Below are 16,881 nucleotides of genomic sequence, written 5' to 3'. Positions count from 1 at the left end.
TATAAAGCTAATGCTATACTGAATTGAGAGGGCAACTGAACAGCTTCCTGTCAAAACTTCACAGAAATAAATATTCTGAGTGTAATTGTAACTTACACACACATTTACTAATACAAGCTTTATTAACTGTTCTTTTCATCAGAGTGTAATCGCCAATAAAAAAATGATGATAAGAAATCATCGTTTTCCGAAGATAATCAGTGATGGTCGGAGTACCATGACGATAAAGGTATACAGAACAATACTCCAACAAAGGACCATTACTGACTCCCTACGGATACAGAACAATACTCCAACAAAGGACCATTACTGACTCCCTAGGGATACAGAACAATACTCCAACAAAGGACCATTACTGACTCCCTGGGGATTCAGAACAATACTCCAACAAAGGACCATTACTGACTCCCTAGGGATTCAGAACAATATTCCAACAAAGGACCATTACTGACTCCCTAGGGACACAGAACAATACTCCAACAAAGGACCATTACTGACTCCCTAGGGATTCAGAACAATATTCCAACAAAGGACCATTACTGACTCCCTAGGGATACAGGACAATACTCCAACAAAGGACCATTACTGACTCCCTAGGGATTCAGAACAATACTCCAACAAAGGACCATTACTGACTCCCTAGGGATACAGAACAATACTCCAACAAAGGACCATTACTGACGACTCCCTAGGGATATAGAACAATACTCCAACAAAGGACCATTACTGACTCCCTGGGGATTCAGAACAATATTCCAACAAAGGTCCATTACTGACTCCCTAGGGATACAGAACAATACTCCAACAAAGGACCATTACTGACTCCCTAGGGATACAGAACAATATTCCAACAAAGGACTATTACTGACTCCCTGGGGATTCAGAACAATACTCCAACAAAGGACCATTACTGACTCCCTAGGGATTCAGAACAATACTCCAACAAAGGACCATTACTGACTCCCTAGGGATACAGAACAATACTCCAACAAAGGACCATTACTGACTCCCTGGGGATTCAGAACAATACTCCAACAAAGGACCATTACTGACACCCTAGGGATTCAGAACCTATGATGAAACAGTGGTATCAGTGAGATATTAGTGTACTGGAGACTTCAGTCTGAACACAAAGCTAGCAGGGCTACACATTAATATCATACTTACGACATCACAACACAATCACACGGCCGTCCTACCCACCCTACACATTGATATCATACTTACGACATCACAACACAATCACACGGCCGTCCTACCCACCCTACACATTAATATCATACTTACGACATCACAACACAATCACACGGCCATCCTACCCACCCTACACATTAATATCATACTTACGACATCACAACACAATCACACGGCCATATCTAACCCACCCTACACATTGATATCATACTTACGACATCACAACACAATCACACGGCCATCCTACCCACCCTACACATCAATATCATACTTACGACATCACAACACAATCACACGGCCATCCTACCCACCCTACACATTAATATCATACTTACGACATCACAACACAATCACATGGCCATCCTACCCACCCTACACATTGATATCATACTTACGACATCACAACACAATCACACCGCCATCCTACCCACCCTACACATCAATATCATACTTACGACATCACAACACAATCACACCGCCATCCTACCCACCCTACACATCAATATCATACTTACGACATCACAACACAATCACACGGCCATCCTACCCACCCTACACATCAATATCATACTTACGACATCACAACACAATCACACGGCCATCCTACCCACCCTACACATCAATATCATACTTACGACATCACAACACAATCACACGGCCGTCCTACCCACCCTACACATCAATATCATACTTACGACATCACAACACAATCACACGGCCATCCTACCCACCCTACACAGTAATATCATACTTACGACATCACAACACAATCACACGGCCGTCCTACCCACCCTACACATCAATATCATACTTACGACATCACAACACAATCACACGGCCATCCTACCCACCCTACACATCAATATCATACTTACGACATCACAACACAATCACACGGCCGTCCTACCCACCCTACACATTAATATCATACTTACGACATCACAACACAATCACACGGCCATCCTACCCACCCTACACATTGATATCTTACTTACGACATCACAACACAATCACACGGCCATCCTACCCACCCTACACATTGATATCATACTTACGACATCACAACACAATCACACGGCCATCCTACCCACCCTACACATTGATATCATACTTACGACATCACAACACAATCACACGGCCATCCTACCCACCCTACACATTAATATCATACTTACGACATCACAACACAATCACACGGCCATCCTACCCACCCTACACATTAATATCATACTTACGACATCACAACACAATCACACGGCCGTCCTACCCACCCTACACATTAATGTCATACTTACGACATCACAACACAATCACACGGCCATCCTACCCACTCTACACATTGATATCATACTTACGACATCACAACACAATCACACGGTCATCCTACCCACCCTACACATTGATATCATACTTACAACATCACAACACAATCACACGGCCGTCCTACCCACCCTACACATCAATATCATACTTACGACATCACAACACAATCACACGGCCATCCTACCCACCCTACACATTAATATCATACTTACGACATCACAACACAATCACACCGCCATCCTACCCACCCTACACATTAATATCATACTTACGACATCACAACACAATCACACCGCCATCCTACCCACCCTACACATTAATATCATACTTACGACATCACAACACAATCACACGGCCGTCCTACCCACCCTACACATTGATATCATACTTACGACATCACAACACAATCACACGGCCATCCTACCCACCCTACACATTGATATCATACTTACGACATCACAACACAATCACACGGCCGTCCTACCCACCCTACACATTGATATCATACTTACGACATCACAACACAATCACACGGCCGTCCTACCCACCCTATACATTGATATCATACTTACGACATCACAACACAATCACACGGCCGTCCTACCCACCCTACACATTGATATCATACTTACGACATCACAACACAATCACACGGCCATCCTACCCACCCTACACATTGATATCATACTTACGACATCACAACACAATCACACGGCCATCCTACCCACCCTACACATTGATATCATACTTACGACATCACAACACAATCACACGGCCATCCTACCCACTATACACATTAATATCATACTTACGACATCACAACACAATCACACCGCCATCCTACCCACCCTACACATTGATATCATACTTACGACATCACAACACAATCACACGGCCATCCTACCCACCCTACACATTGATATCATACTTACGACATCACAACACAATCACACGGCCGTCCTACCCACCCTACACATTGATATCATACTTACGACATCACAACACAATCACACGGCCATCCTACCAACCCTACACATCAATATCATACTTACGACATCACAACACAATCACACGGCCATCCTACCCACCCTACACATTAATATCATACTTACGACATCACAACACAATCACACGGCCATCCTACCCACCCTACACATTAATATCATACTTACATTCTTGTTAAGGAGAGTGTCAATCAAGTCTATCACAGTACATATATTTGATGAACTACTATGAGTTATGTCCCTCAGCCTAAATATGAATGCCCTACTTTATGCCCCAATCAGTGTAAATTACACGGTCAGTGTGATGACCACACTTTGACATTTACATAAGATGGTCGAATGGCTGGTTCCATGAATGATCGGCTGGTCCATATATATCTCGATATAATTGTTTTTTGTACATTCTTCCTTTGACCTGCTTTCTTTCAAGAAATACCAATTAAAAAGAAATTCTGTAATATAATTCCCTGATCCTCCTTTGACAGACATGGGTCTTCACATAGTGAAAATTCAAAATGTGTCAGAAATTGGGGGGGGGGGGGGGGGGGGGGGGGGGGGGGGGGGGGGGGGGGGGGGGGGGAAATCTCACAATTTAACATCACAACGTACATGTACCTAACCACACAAAATATAAGAATCCAACAATAATTATTGACTGATCATCTAAATGGAAAAGTTTCCCCAAGTATGATGAACAGATGAATGGACGAATAAACAGGACAAGTGGTATAAACCTAAAGATATACCTTCTCAGGCAATTCCAACTTTCAGAGATTGAGGCCTTTTTACTCTCATAACTTTAGAAGTTCTGAAACACCATCTCAAATATGTTTGATTCTGAGGGGGGAGGATAGATACAGTACTTTTGATAGCCTTGGTTGGCAGTAAACCCCAATGGCCTTGGTTGTCAGTAAACCCCAATGGCCTTGGTTGTCAGTAAACCCTGATGGCCTTGGTTGTCAGTAAACCTTGATGGCCTTGGTTGTCAGTAAACCCTGATGGCCTTGGTTGGCAGTAAACCCCAATGACCTTGGTTGGCAGTAAACCTTGATGGCCTTGGTTGGCAGTAAACCCCAATGACCATGGTTGTCAGTAAACCTTGATGGCCTTGGTTGGCAGTAAACCCCAATGACCTTGGTTGTCAGAAAACCTTGATGACCTTGGTTGTCAGTAAACCTTGATGGCCTTGGTTGTCAGAAAACCTTGATGGCCTTGGTTGTCAGTAAACCCTGATGGCCTTGGTTGTCAGTAAACCTTGATGGCCTTGGTTGGCAGTAAACCCCAATGACCTTGGTTGTCAGAAAACCTTGATGGCCTTATGGTTGTGCGTACACCCTGATGGACTTGGTTGTCAGTAAACCTTGATGGCCTTATGTTTGTCAGTAAACCCTGATGGCCTTGGTTGTCAGTAAACCCTGATGGCCTTGGTTGTCAGTAAACCTGATGGCCTTGGTTGTCAGTAAACCCCAATGACCTTGGTTGTCAGAAAACCTTGATGGCCTTGGTTGTCAGTACACCTTGATGGCCTTGGATGTCAGTAAACCCTGATGGCCTTGGTTGTCAGTAAACATGATGGCCTTGGTTGTCAGTAAACTCTGATGGCCTTGGTTGTCAGTAAACCTTGATGGCCTTGGTTGTCAGTAAACCTTAATTGCCTTGGTTGTCAGTAAACCCTGATGGCCTTGGTTGGCAGTAAACTCTGATGGCCTTGGTTGTCAGTAAACCTTGATGGCCTTGGTTGTCAGTAAACCCTGATGGCCTTGGTTGTCAGTAAACCTTTATGGCCTTGGTTGTCAGTAAACCCTGATGGTTTTATGGTTGTCAGTAAACCTTGATGGCCTTGGTTGTCAGTAAACCTTGATGGTCTTGGTTGTCAGTAAACCTGATGGCCTTGGTTGTCAGTAAACCTTGATGGCCTTGGTTGTCAGTAAACCTTGATGGCCTTGGTTGTCAGTAAACCTTGATGGCCTTGGTTGTCAGTAAACCCTGATGGCCTTGGTTGTCAGTAAACCTGATGGCCTTGGTTGTCAGTAAACCTTGATGGCCTTGGTTGTCAGTTAACTCTAATAGTCTTGGTTGTCAGTAAACCTGATGGCCTCGGTTGTCAGTACACCCCAATGGTCTTGGTTGTCAGTAAACCTGATGGCCTTGGTTGGCAGTAAACCTTGATGGCCTTGGTTGTCAGTTAACTCTAATAGTCTTGGTTGTCAGTAAACCTTGATGGCCTTGGTTGTCAGTAAACCCTGATAATGTACTTACTGTAGTCCTTGTAGAGTATTTCTGAAGTGTTTCCCAGCGTTGTGTCAAAGTTACCCATCAATGGAGCTATGTACTGTGTCGCTGTCAGCCATTTATGGAGAAATGGACTCATATAAAGGAAACCTAAAACATCAGGAAAATAGAATTAACGTTTTAATCAAGATATCTGTATACTGCTAAACCTTGTAGTATCGGCACTATTTCAGAAACTTAAGGTTCAATACATGACGTATATCAATAGAAAGAATTTTAACCAAATTATTATCATTTATGGTAGAGCACAAATGAGAGAACTTCTTGCGAAACATTTCACTTCAAATCTTACAACTTACATAAATGTTCAGAAGACCTATTCTCTTTGTATGTTGATACATTATGAAACAAGAGTTTATTGTTTTTCTCTCTGTATGTTGATACATTATGAAACAAGAGTTTATTGTTTTTTTTATGTCTCCACTGGGGATCAAACCTCTGGCTTACTACACTAATGCTCTTTGGAATGAGTTAAAAAGAAATTATCCCTCGCTGAGTCAGCACCAAGTATCGACAAGGGTTACAAAATTTTACACTGAACTTCTTCTCTTCATTTGTCCATAATGCTATATATTTTTTTTTACTAGAACAATAACCGAGAATTCCTGGACATATCACGGAACATAAGATTTGATGTTCAACTTTATATTCAAATTTTTTTTAACTTGTTTCGAAGTTGAGACGCTACACCTGTACAGAGAATCCAATCCAAATTTAACAGCACACGAGGGTTAAAATTCTATCAAATGTAACAGCACACGAGGGTTAAAATTCTATCAAATTTAACAGCACACGAGGGTTAAAATTCTATCAAATTTAACAGCACACAAGAGTTCAAATTCTATCAAATTTAACAGCACACGAGGGTTAAAATTCTATCAAATTTAACAGCACACAAGAGTTAAAATTCTATCAAATGGTCTAGACGACCTCATGGACTATGGCTGCTGATTGCCAAGCACCTGATCGTAACTGTTGGGAACAATATTTTTGTTTGAAATAAACAGGCTTCCAAATTACACAGGGACAACGTACAATTCTACATCTACAGTTTGTTTTTAGAAAGGAAATAGTACAGAAGTAGAAATGTTCTCCCAAACAATTTGAAAAAAGTGCAGTTGACATTTAAGCCAGAACATCGTGCATGTAGAGAGATCATAAGGCATCTGTACAAAGCCACACATTGTGATGACATGAGTGTGGCGTAACCCATGGACCTTCAAATCTCTGATATATATCTGTATACCACAAAACATTTATACTCTATTTTTAATACAGGGTACAAGCACATTAATCTTTTAATTATATTAAACAATGAAGAATTTTGATAAGTTCTTTTAGAAATGTTTGATGGTACGACCACTTGGTGTTAACTTTGGTCCTTTGATAACTGTTTCCTATTCGATAGAGTAACATTAAAATCTGTCCTTTATATCTGCAGATATTAAGATTGAGAAATAATACGGCGGCCATGTTGATCAAAGTACTGACATGAATCACAGAAGTATCACCAATCGGAATCGGAACACTCTCCTGACTGCATTAACAACTGTCGAGATACCACGATGAAAAAATATTTTATAGATACATGAAATAAATTTCATTTTTACTGAGAATACGTAAGGATAGTTAAATGTGTAATCACAAGTTAAAACTGTTCTGCCCACCTCCTGTCACTATGGTAACTCACCTCCTGTTGCTATGGTAACAGAATTTATCTCATGACCATAGAAGCGGAAATTGAAATTCATCTGTACGCTCTGAAAAAAAAAAACAAAGCAGAAAAGTTTATTTTGTGTAATAAACATGGAAATTTTCTCCCGTATCTAGACCTTGTGGAAAAAGCTGGAACCACATGGTCATTTAACCTGGTACATTAAACAAGGATGTAGATAAACATTTTTCTGAAAGACAATTGAAAGATCTCGGAGAAATTATGGTACATATAACCAACCTGATATACCATGTTATATGTCAAGACACATGTAACATATGTAATAACCCTATTGTGACATCATCAATAATGACATCATACCATTGTTGTGTAGAAGAATAATCCACTGACATTTATTTGTCCTATTACCGAGAAAATTAATTTGACAATTTATTTGAATAATTCGAATAGACTTAATAATAATATGAAATGTCACTTACATATCTCAAAGATCATGGCATTGTTTACCTGATAAATCATTTAATTGACACTACGCCATCAGATCAGACTTAATTACAAACATATTTTTACACGGATGTCTGTAGGAGGTTGATTTAGTTTCCCAGACAGAACAATCAACAAGGACAGTTGACCTAACATTGATTACAGCCTTTACAAATCAAAGAGCTTTTAACCTTGTCTTCAGACCAAATTGATAACACTTATTACCCCGGAAACAACTGACGAGACTCCCCCCTAATATACCGACACTTGTCATGACGAGACTCCCCCCTAATATACCAGACACTTGTCATAACATCATCTCTTTATATCAATATTATCTTCAGGGCTCAAACTTCATCAATGTCATCAGAGCAGGAAACTTCATATGTAATAGTATAACTAGAATGTCTACCAACGATTCTTCATCAAATTTTATATTAAACCTGAAATAATGTTTACTTACATTACCGTACCTCCTGTAATAATATTTACTTACATTACTGTATATCTCCTGTAATAATGTATACTTACATTACCGTATATCTCCTGTAATAATGTATACTTACATTACTGTATATCTCCTGTAATAATGTATACTTACATTACCGTATATCTCCTGTAATAATGTATACTTACATTACCGTATATATCCTGTAATAATATTTACTAACATTACCGTATATATCCTGTAATAATATTTACTTACATTACCATATATCTCCTGTAATAATGTTTACTTACATTACCGTATATCTCCTGTAATAATGTTTACTTACATTACTGTATATCTCCTGTAATAATGTTTACTTACATTACCGTACCTCCTGTAATAATATTTACTTACATTACCGTATATCTCCTGTAATAATGTTTACTTACATTACCGTACCTCCTGTAATAATGTTTACTTACATTACCGTATATATCCTGTAATAATATCTACTTACATTACCGTATATCTCCTGTAATAATATTTACTTACATTACCGTATATCTCCTGTAATAATGTTTACTTACATTACCGTACCTCCTGTAATAATGTATACTTACATTACCGTACCTCCTGTAATAATGTTTACTTACATTACCGTATATCTCCTGTAATAATGTTTACTTACATTACCGTACCTCCTGTAATAATGTATACTTACATTACCGTATATATCCTGTAATAATGTTTTACTTACATTACCGTATATCTCCTGTAATAATGTTTACTTACATTACCGTATATCTACTGTAATAATGTTTACTTACATTACCGTATATCTCCTGTAATAATGTTTACTTACATTACCGTATATCTCCTGTAATAATGTTTACTTACATTACCGTATATCTCCTGTAATAGTGTTTACTTACATTACCGTATATCTCCTGTAATAATGTTTACTTACATTACCGTACCTCCTGTAATAATGTTTACTTACGTTACCGTATATCTACTGTAATAATGTTTACTTATATTACCGTATACCTCCTGTAATAATGTTTACTTACATTACCGTATATCTCCTGTAATAATGTTTACTTACATTATCGTATACCTCCTGTAATAATGTTTACTTACATTACCGTATATCTCTTGTAATAATGTTTACTTACATTACCGTATATATCCTGTAATAATATCTACTTACATTACCGTATATCTCCTGTAATAATATTTACTTACATTACAGTATATCTCCTGTAATAATGTTTACTTACATTACCGTATATATCCTGTAATAATATCTACTTACATTACCGTATATCTCCTGTAATAATATTTACTTACATTACAGTATATCTCCTGTAATAATGTTTACTTACATTACCGTATATCTCCTGTTATAATGTTTACTTACATTACCGTATATCTCCTGTAATAATGTTTACTTACATTACCGTATATCTCCTGTAATAATGTTTACTTACAATACCGTATCTCCTGTAATAATGTTTACTTACATTACCGTATATCTCCTGTAATAATGTTTACTTACATTACCGTAGATCTCCTGTAATAATATCTACTTACGTTACCGTATATCTCCTGTAATAATGTTTACTTACATTACTGTATATCTCCTGTAATAATGTTTACTTACATTACCGTACCTCCTGTAATAATGTTTACTTACATTACCGTATATCTCCTGTAATAATGTTTACTTACATTACCGTACCTCCTGTAATAATATCTACTTACGTTACCGTATATCTCCTGTAATAATGTTTACTTACATTACTGTATATCTCCTGTAATAATGTTTACTTACATTACCGTACCTCCTGTAATAATGTTTACTTACATTACTGTATATCTCCTGTAATAATGTTTACTTACATTACCGTATATATCCTGTAATAATATCTACTTACATTACCGTATATCTCCTGTAATAATATTTACTTACATTACCGTATATCTCCTGTAATAATGTTTACTAACATTACCGTATATCTCCTGTAATAATGTTTACTTATATTACCGTATACCTCCTGTAATAATGTTTACTTACATTACTGTATATCTCCTGTAATAATGTTTACTTACATTACCGTATATATCCTGTAATAATATCTACTTACATTACCGTATATCTCCTGTAATAATATTTACTTACATTACCGTATATCTCCTGTAATAATGTTTACTAACATTACCGTATATCTCCTGTAATAATGTTTACTTATATTACCGTATATCTCCTGTAATAATGTTTACTTACATTACCGTACCTCCTGTAATAATGTATACTTACATTACCGTACCTCCTGTAATAATGTTTACTTACATTACCGTATATCTCCTGTAATAATGTTAACTTACATTACTGTATATCTCCTGTTATAATGTTTACTTACATTACCGTACCTCCTGTAATAATGTTTACTTACATTACCGTACTTCCTGTAATAATGTTTACTTACATTACTGTATATCTCCCGTAATAATGTATACTTACATTACTGTATATCTCCTGTAATAATGTTTTACTTACATTACCGTATATCTCCTGTAATAATGTTATACTTACATTACCGTATATCTCCTGTAATAATGTTTACTTACATTACTGTATATCTCCTGTAATAATGTTTACTTACATTACCGTATATCTCCTGTAATAATGTTTACTTACATTACCGTATATCTCCTGTAATAATGTTTACTTACATTACCGTATATCTCCTGTAATAATGTTTACTTACATTACTGTATATCTCCTGTAATAATGTTTACTTACATTACCGTATATCTCCTGTAATAATGTTTACTTACATTACCGTATATCTCCTGTAATAATGTTTACTTACGACAGCCACTCTGTAGTTTTAATTGACAATTTTTTAAAAAAGCAATATTGTTGTTTTGATACTTACGACAGCTACTCTGTAGTTTTAATTGACAATTTTTTTTTAAATACGACATTGTTGTTTTGATACTTACGACAGCTACTCTGTAGTTGTTGGACAGTGTTTTGTGCCGAATAGCGTCCTTCTGCTCCACCCAGTGATTTTCCACATACTCAGGGGGTAAAATCTGTGAGTGGTAGTATTTATGGTCATCCTGGAAAGACAAATGTTTCTTACAAATTTAGACAGTAATTAAGCCAGACATTTCATGTGATTTCTATAATAAGACAAGTAATTATCTTATAAACTAAGACTACGGTACTATAATCAATTATAGGTTTTTAACAAAGTGTCTTCTTATCAAAATTCTTTTACTGTGGAAACTACTTGTAACGGACATTTTCCACAGAAATGGAATGCCAAAGAATTCTATGAAATTATGTGGAAACCTGTGGACAAATTATGCTCAATAAGTTTTCAATGGACAATATACAGCTGTGGTTTCCAGTCCATACCATAATGTATACGAGTTCTATCTCATCTCCAGTCTGTGACCTTACTATATATATATACTACACAAACTCTGACTGCCCCACCATGACCTTAGACAACCTCTCATCGTTTATGACTATTTCATGGTTACAGGGATTATGGATTCTGTGCAACATCAACATGGAAATCCAATTACACCCATTGACAACAGCTTTGTCTTATCAGACTGTTGGCCACTCAGCCTTAACATAGGGCAGATTTGTTAAATTGATGGTCTCTAGACCTATCACCAGGGCAGTCTCGACCTATCACCAGGGCAGTCTCGGCCTATCACCAGGGCAGTCTCATCCTATCACCAGGGCAGTGGTTAAACTGGCCCCTTGGTCTATCACCAGGGCAGTGGTTAAACTGGCCTCCTGGTCTATCACCAGGGCAGTGGTTAAACTGGCCTCCTGGCCTATCACCAGGGCAGTGGTTAAACTGGCCTCTCGGTCTATCACCAGGGCAGTGGTTAAACTGGTCTCTCGACCTATCACCAGGGCAGTGGCTAAACTGGCCTCTCGGCCTATCACCGGGGCTGTGGTTAAACTGGCCTCTTGGTCTATCACTAGGTCAATGGTTATACTGGCCTCTCGGCCTATCACCAGGGCAGTGGTTAAACTGGCCTCTTGGCCTATCACCAGGGCAGTGGTTAAACTGGCCTCTTGGCCTATCACCAGGGCAGTGGTTATACTGGCCTCTCGGCCTATCACCAAGGCAGTGGTTAAACTGGCCTCTTGGCCTATCACCAGGGCTGTGGTTAAACTGGCCTCTTGGTCTATCACTAGGTCAATGGTTATACTGGCCTCTCGGCCTATCACCAGGGCAGTGGTTAAACTGGCCTCTTGGCCTATCACCAGGGCTGTGGTTAAACTGGCCTCTCGACCAATCACCAAGGCAGTGGTTAAACTGGCCTCTCAGCCTATCACCAGGGCAGTGGTTAAACTGGCCTTCTGGCCTATCATTAGGTCAATGTTTAAACTGGTCTCTTAGCCTATCACCATGGCAGTGGTTAAACTGGCCTCCCGGTCTATCACCATGGCAGTGGTTAAACTGGCCTCCCGGTCTATCACCAGGGCAGTGGTTAAACTGGCCTCTCGGCCTATCACCAGGGCAGTGGTTAAACTGGCCTCTTGGCCTACCACCAGGGCAGTGGTTAAACTGGCCTCTTGGCCTATCACCAGGGCAGTGGTTAAACTGGCCTTTCGGCCTATCACCAGGGCAGTGGTTAAACTGGCCTCTTGGCCTATCACCGGGGCTGTCGTTAAACTGGCCTCTCTGCCTATCACCAGGGTAGTGGTTATACTGGCCTCCCGGCCTATCACCAGGGCTGTCGTTAAACTGGCCTCTCGGCCTATCACCATGGCAGTGGTTAAACTGGCCTCTCGGCCTATCACCAGGGCAGTGGTTAAACTGGTCTCTCGGCCTATCACCATGGCAGTGGTTAAACTGGCCTCTCGGCCTATCACCATGGCAGATTAAGTTTTATCATATTGGCACACAGGAGGGCATCAATTTATCTCATAACTAGCATGTGCTTCCAATCCTCTAATGATAAAATTTCATGTGTTATTAGGAAACCTTCTATGTACGTCTCTATATCAAATCTAGTTAATGTAAAGCTCTCAAAGTGGGAACCATGGTGGTAATAGCATGGTACCATCAGGCATTATAAGCAAGTAACACACATGTCAAACTTCATATCGTACAATGAAATAGAATATATATACCTTTCACAATACTTCTATTCTCTAAAAATCTGGCTACTGAATTCTTATAAAGTGAAACATTGCCATTTCCGACACAGTGACTTGGTCCCAAGTGTGTCAGTATAGTCAGGTTTCACTGTATAGAAACCAGACTAAGTAAATGAATCAGATGACTTACAAAGGGTACATACCAAGGCCATCTATAATCCATCAGGGGAGGTAATTATGTGTCTTGTCATTCTCCTAGATTACCATTATGGACTAGTTTTGACTGGCCAGACAGCATTTGACCCTGAACAACCTTGAAGGCTGTAATGATTTTTGGAACATGTTGGTTCGTGTAGACAGATATTTACACTAAGGAAGGACATTACCGACTTTATGTGTCAGAAGAGGTCTCTGTTAACGGATTTCAAAGCGTAGTGTACGTTATACCAATCGTGCGTGATTCAGTATTTGGTCATAGAGTCCTCTAACCGATAAACCAGTAGCTTACTAGCTATCTTGTCACAGACATTAAAATCTATAGAGTAACTAAGTGTTAAAAAGCATTTAGTTGTACTTCAAGCAATATTCTCTGATCTTTTTTAAGAGATAAATTTTTGAACTGAAAAGTGTCTGTTAGACTGAATGACTGAATTACCTTGCTGCCACCTGACAATGGGATGGGACGGGACAGAAAGGGCATGGGTAACGCTTTCTATACCCCATATTTCATGATGGGGCATAAGAAAGTTATGGTGTTACAATCTTCAAGAAAAAGAATAAAATATCTGCTGATTCCAGCATGTTTTGTGATGTTTGAGCAGGCCAGCTATGACCAGCATCAGGATGACCTCACAGTTAAAAGCAGAGTAATCAGAAACTTAGAGAAAAGGCAGATATATGTTGGAAGAAGTCATATTTACTTTTTGGTATAAACCTTATATATGGAAAGTTTACATGGATGGAAAGCTTCAGTATTTCTGACTTTGGCAAGTCTACTCACGCATAAATATCAATGTTATGTGCCAGCAGGGCTGTATATTGGTCACTGATTGGCGTTTATTACTGGTAACTCTGGATAATGGTGTCCATCATCACTAATGGACAGAGGGATGACCGGAAGATATGCCTGCTTTATATAGATTGATTAGACCGGTCAGTTCCTTAATAGACAGACGACAAACTGGAACACACTTTACATAACAGGGGTACAAACCATCCAGAGTTACGGGCCCTGATTACAAACTGGATCCTATTGAAAGTCCATTTACACCACTTACGATGAGTGTTTTATTCACTGACAACTGAGGAGTGTCTGATGTCTTACTGAGATAGAAATGTTCTGGTGTTATCTCAGAGTCCATAAAGTCACCATTAACTCAGCCTTTTTGTCTAACAAGAGCAAAGTAAGGGACGAAGCATTGCATGCCCAACTGATGCCAGAGTGACAAAGATCCTTGTATCAATATACATAAAATTTGAAAATGAAACAAGAGTTCTTATGAAATTATATCGTGGTAACAAATCCTACCTGAATTTAATCTTTCAAATTTCGTAAGAGATGTATTTAAAATGTCAGAAAATTTTCTTGACAAAATAAAAATTTCAAGGATTTTCAAATGGATGCTACGGAAAATGCCTGGTAGCCATCTTATTTTCTGGATCAGACTAAAAATCAAATGGGCACAAATAGGGACAAAGGGGAATTAACTTCAACTGTCAAAATCAAAGATGGCCACCATGTGTCGGACAATGAAATGGTAATAGATCTGTGATAGACAATGAAATGGTAATATATCTGTGATAGACAATGAAATGGTAATAGATCTGTGATATAGACAATGAAATGGTAATATATCTATGACGGACAATGAAATGGTAATATATCTGTGATAGACAATGAAATGGTAATAGATCTGTGATGGACAATGAAATGGTAATAGATCTATGATATAGACAATGAAATGGTAATAGATCTGTGACGGACAATGAAATGGTAATAGATCTATGATGGACAATGAAATGGTAATAGATCTATGACGGACAATGAAATGGTAATAGATCTGTGATGGACAATGAAATGGTAATAGATCTATGATATAGACAATGAAATGGTAATAGATCTGTGACGGACAATGAAATGGTAATAGATCTATGATGGACAATGAAATGGTAATAGATCTATGACGGACAATGAAATGGTAATAGATCTGTGATGGACAATGAAATGGTAATAGATCTATGATATAGACAATGAAATGGTAATAGATCTGTGACGGACAATGAAATGGTAATAGATCTATGACGGACAATGAAATGGTAATAGATCTGTGATGGACAATGAAATGGTAATAGATCTGTGATAGACAATGAAATGGTAATATATCTGTGACGGACAATGAAATGGTAATAGATCTGTGACGGACAATGAAATGGTAATAGATCTGTGACGGACGATGAAATGGTAATAGATCTGTGACGGACAATGAAATGGTAATAGATCTGTGACAGACAATGAAATGGTAATAGATCTGTGATAGACAATGAAATGGTAATAGATCTATGACGGACAATGAAATGGTAATATATCTGTGATAGACAATGAAATGGTAATAGATCTGTGATATAGACAATGAAATGGTAATAGATCTGTGACGGACAATGAAATGGTAATAGATCTGTGACGGACAATGAAATGGTAATAGATCTGTGACGGACAATGAAATGGTAATAGATCTGGGACAGACAATGAAATGGTAATAGATCTGTGATAGACAATGAAATGGTAATAGATCTATGACGGACAATGAAATGGTAATATATCTCTGATAGACAATGAAATGGTAATAGATCTGTGACAGACAATGAAATGGTAATAGATCTATAACGGACAATGAAATGGTAATAGATCTGTGACGGACAATGAAATGGTAATATATCTGTGACGGACAATGAAATGGTAATAGATCTATGATGGACAATGAAATGGTAATAGATCTATGACAGACAATGAAATGGTAATAGATCTGTGATAGACAATGAAATGGTAATAGATCTATAACGGACAATGAAATGGTAATATATCTGTGACAGACAATGAAATGGTAATAGATCTATGATATAGACAATGAAATGGTAATATATCTATGACGGACAATGAAATGGTAATAGATCTGTGATAGACAATGAAATGGTAATAGATCTATAACGGACAATGAAATGGTAATATATCTGTGACAGACAATGAAATGGTAATAGATCTATGATATAGACAATGAAATGGTAATATATCTGTGACAGACAATGAAATGGTAATAGATCTATGATATAGACAATGAAA

At 38.1% G+C, this 16,881-nt stretch overlaps 1 protein-coding gene across 4 annotated transcripts in view; it reads right to left on the bottom strand.

The window, feature by feature from the left end:
• LOC117343610 (plexin domain-containing protein 1-like) overlaps positions 1-16,881 on the bottom strand; it is a 150,848-nt gene that overhangs the window by 45,752 nt on the left and 88,215 nt on the right. For all 4 annotated transcript variants that reach the window (XM_033906045.1, XM_033906046.1, XM_033906043.1 and 1 more), the window contains exons 3-5: positions 11,411-11,530; positions 7,504-7,573; positions 5,781-5,903 (exon numbers count right to left, since the gene is read on the bottom strand). In XM_033906045.1, coding sequence (XP_033761936.1) covers positions 5,781-5,903; positions 7,504-7,573; positions 11,411-11,530 — 313 coding nt within the window. The remainder of the gene's footprint in view (positions 1-5,780; positions 5,904-7,503; positions 7,574-11,410; positions 11,531-16,881) is intronic.

This window comes from Pecten maximus, chromosome 15 (assembly GCF_902652985.1).
Source record: "Pecten maximus chromosome 15, xPecMax1.1, whole genome shotgun sequence".
NCBI classification, from domain to species: domain Eukaryota; kingdom Metazoa; phylum Mollusca; class Bivalvia; order Pectinida; family Pectinidae; genus Pecten; species Pecten maximus.
The sequence above is the reverse complement of the archived record's forward strand: the minus strand, read 5'-3'. Positions and strand labels throughout refer to the sequence as shown.